Source organism: Cystoisospora suis (genome assembly GCF_002600585.1).
Source record: "Cystoisospora suis strain Wien I chromosome Unknown contig_4600, whole genome shotgun sequence".
Lineage (NCBI taxonomy): Eukaryota > Apicomplexa > Conoidasida > Eucoccidiorida > Sarcocystidae > Cystoisospora > Cystoisospora suis.
The window spans coordinates 1-3215 of record NW_027157392.1 but is presented as its reverse complement, the minus strand read 5'-3'; the positions used below and the strand labels follow the sequence as shown (position 1 = coordinate 3215).

Below are 3215 nucleotides of genomic sequence, written 5' to 3'. Positions count from 1 at the left end.
TGAATGGCATGGGGGGGGGTGAAGGAGAAGGGGCGACGGATGGATCAGCGACAACTGCAACGACAACTACGAGGCCTGCATCTGGATTTCATCTAGCTGTGAATAAGAAGATGGCCGAGCTCTTAATGGCCGTTCAACAAGCTCAACAGAATGTGGATATCCCTCTTATCTCGCTGGCTGTAGATCCTGTTATAGCCGCAGCTGTGAAAAAAGCTCTAGCCGAAGGAAGAAAAGCCACACCTGAAGATCTGGGAGACAAACTCCATGATACGGGCTATCTCATTGCTATGCAAAATCATGTCAATCGATGGATTAAAGATATCCAAAAGGTCTGCCGCATGCAAAGGTAAGAAAGAAAAGAAAAAAGACTTCTTCTGATTCAAAAATGATGCTCGAGAATAAAGAGGGAGGAAGGGTGTCTTAGAAAAGGTATCGCACTTACTCGTGTCACGAGTATAGGAGTGAACGTCTACAGACAGTGGATGATCTATTCACCTATGCAGAAACATACATGCGTTTTCGTAGGTGCGTCTATCTATCTAGGGTGATGTGTATGCAGTACGGGGTTGTATGCTGAGAAATGGACTTCGCATATCATGTATATAGACAGGGTGAGAGGAGGAGCCTTCTTCGCTCATTCCTGAGAGAGAGAAACGTCTCCTTTCTCATGTGTGTATAACTCTAAAGATATGGGCTGATCTGACGATCAGGTGTGTGATTGAATTCACCGTCTATCATCTTCGGAATTCTTTCTCTGCTCTTTCTTCCCCATGTAGCCTCTTCACAGTATTCATACATATTCGTATATATGTGTACATACACATGTGTAAAGACACTCACAAAGATACATACGTGCCCATCATGGTCTCCCTACACCCCTGCCAGTATGTAGGTACTAGCCACGGTGTCTATAACCCGTATACACAGTAGCGTGCCACATGTCCTACCTCGAGATACATCTGTATGTATATGCACAGAGAATTGCTATTCAGATTCGTACATACCTAACTTGAAGGAATCACTTTCCTCTTCTTTCTTTTTCTTCTTTCTTTTCATCAGGGATGCAAGCACAGGTAGTGCGGCAGAGGAGGTGAATTTCTGGGTAGGGATGGAGAGAGCGATATCTCATGTAGAAGAACAACTGAAGACCCCCGAGGCAGAGCTCACGCTTCAAGTCTTAAAGCAGACACGTAAAGTCTTTGCTACGATGACCTTCGAGCAAGACGCCGGTCTTAAACAAGCCTCTGATACCGTTGCAAGTGTTAATATACTTATCCGAGATTTCCCTGTAAATGATCTTCTTGGAGCGACATCTGTAGAACAATTAACACAAGCTGTACGTACAGTCTTTATGCATCTAAGGAAGTTGAAGAACGCAACTCAGTATCCTTTATCAAGAGCCTATCATCTCGTTGAAGCTCTCTCAAGAGATCTAAGTCAAAGACTCGTGACGGTTCTCTCTCAACAGCATCTTCTTCTTCTTAGTTATGAAGAGTTCGAACACGCTACAGGAGGGTAAGAGCAAAGATAAAGAGAGAGGGAGAGAGAAAGAGGCTTTTTCTTCGTCTTCGGTTTCACATGAGATGGTGTTGCAGATGATGCATGCAATCATGAGGGATGTCCTCTTCTGTCCTAGTCTTTTGGAGGAGTGATAGGAGATACATTTCTCTCTCCTGGGATATGGAACGGTTTTCATGGTAGAAGCATGATATAGAAACAATTGACCTGTCTCAGTGCCAACTTGTCTATTCATGCATATGTATATACATTTATGTGTATGGAAAGTTACGAGTGCGTACGTGTGTAAATATATGTATATATACATGTATAGGGATGCCCAGCTGTCAAGGCAGGTGCAGAGAAGTGCCGTGTGTGTGCCGTGGCCCTACGTTTCTTTAGATCCATATGATGATAAAGTTCAGAGGAAAGTAGATTCCGCCTGTTTTCTGTATACGAATTGTCTCTGAAGACGCTCTCAACAGAACCGCCTGTCCGCCTGAAAGGAAGAGAAAAAGGAGAGAAGCTTCGACTCAGTTCCCGTCTTCTTGTGTGTCTTTACCTGCCTGGCCAGCTCGAAGGAACCTAAGCGACGGACGTCCGATTTCTCTGACATAGATAGATTTGGATGAACGTTCACAGGCTCATATCTCTCTCTGTTCTCTTACCTCTATCTATCTATCTACTCTCAATTTCTCTATCTATAATCTCTTTATCTCTCACTTTCGTGTGTGTATGTGTGTATGCAGTTGTTCTGAGTTGTTTCGTACATGGGATGAAGAAGCTCGTCAGTTCAAAGAAATGGTACGAGATCAAGCGAAGAAGAGAGGCTTAAGTGAGAGGCCCCCAGCCAAGTTAGTATGCGAGCATCTTATGGTTCAAGAGAGAATAGTGGAGCTAAGGCAGTTCCGTAGACAGCATCATCGCTTGAAGGAGGTTCTTTCTCGTGTCTTAGCTGAAGATGCAGGAGGTGATTTGACGGCGCAGAAAGAAGTTGCAAGCGCCTATGAGTTACTTCAGTCCGTCGATGTCTTAGATCTGACACGTGCTGGCCAAGAGGCATGGGAAGCGGCAAGAAAAGCTTATGATGATCGTATCGATCGTGTGGAATCCCAGCTAACAGCGCGTCTACGTGACCGATTAGGTGCCTCTACAACATCGACAGAAATGTTTCGAGTCTTCTCCCAATTTAATGCTCTCTTCTTTCGGCCTCGTGTAAGAGGAGCTATTCAGGAGTATCAAACAACTCTAATTCAGCAGGTGAAAAGTGATTTAAGAAAGTTACAAGAAGCTTTTCTTGATGGCCATCAACGCATCGAAACTTTAACCATGGCTGAGATACGTGATATGCCACCTATAGCTGGATCGATTGTGTGGGCCAAACAGCTCGAAAGACGTCTCGATGGTCTCTTAGGGCGGATAGAAGATGTCCTAGGACGTGGATGGGAACAGCATGTAGAAGGACAGAAATTAAGACAGGATATCGATGCCTTCAAGAGCCGTCTCAACCAAAATCAACTCTTCGAAAACTGGCTCAAAATTGTCAAAGATGAGAAACGACTTGACGCCAGTGATCGAGTCTTCGTTATAAGAGACCTAGGAGGAAAGGGCCTCGAGTTAGATGTAAACTTCGACCCAGGAATTCTCGCTCTATTCAAAGAGGTAAGAGGATGATAATCATGAAATAAATCTCACGAATGTCTATCTATCTATCTATC

General features: G+C 44.2%; 1 protein-coding gene across 1 annotated transcript; it reads left to right on the top strand.

The window, feature by feature from the left end:
* Positions 1-38: 38 nt before the first annotated feature.
* Positions 39-3156, top strand: CSUI_008279 (dynein heavy chain; the record flags this gene model as incomplete). The annotated part of the gene is made up of 3 exons (XM_068068413.1): positions 39-346; positions 1060-1515; positions 2247-3156. Coding segments are annotated over exons 1-3 (1602 nt in total), but the record flags the coding sequence as incomplete, so codon positions are not given.
* Positions 3157-3215: the final 59 nt, after the last annotated feature.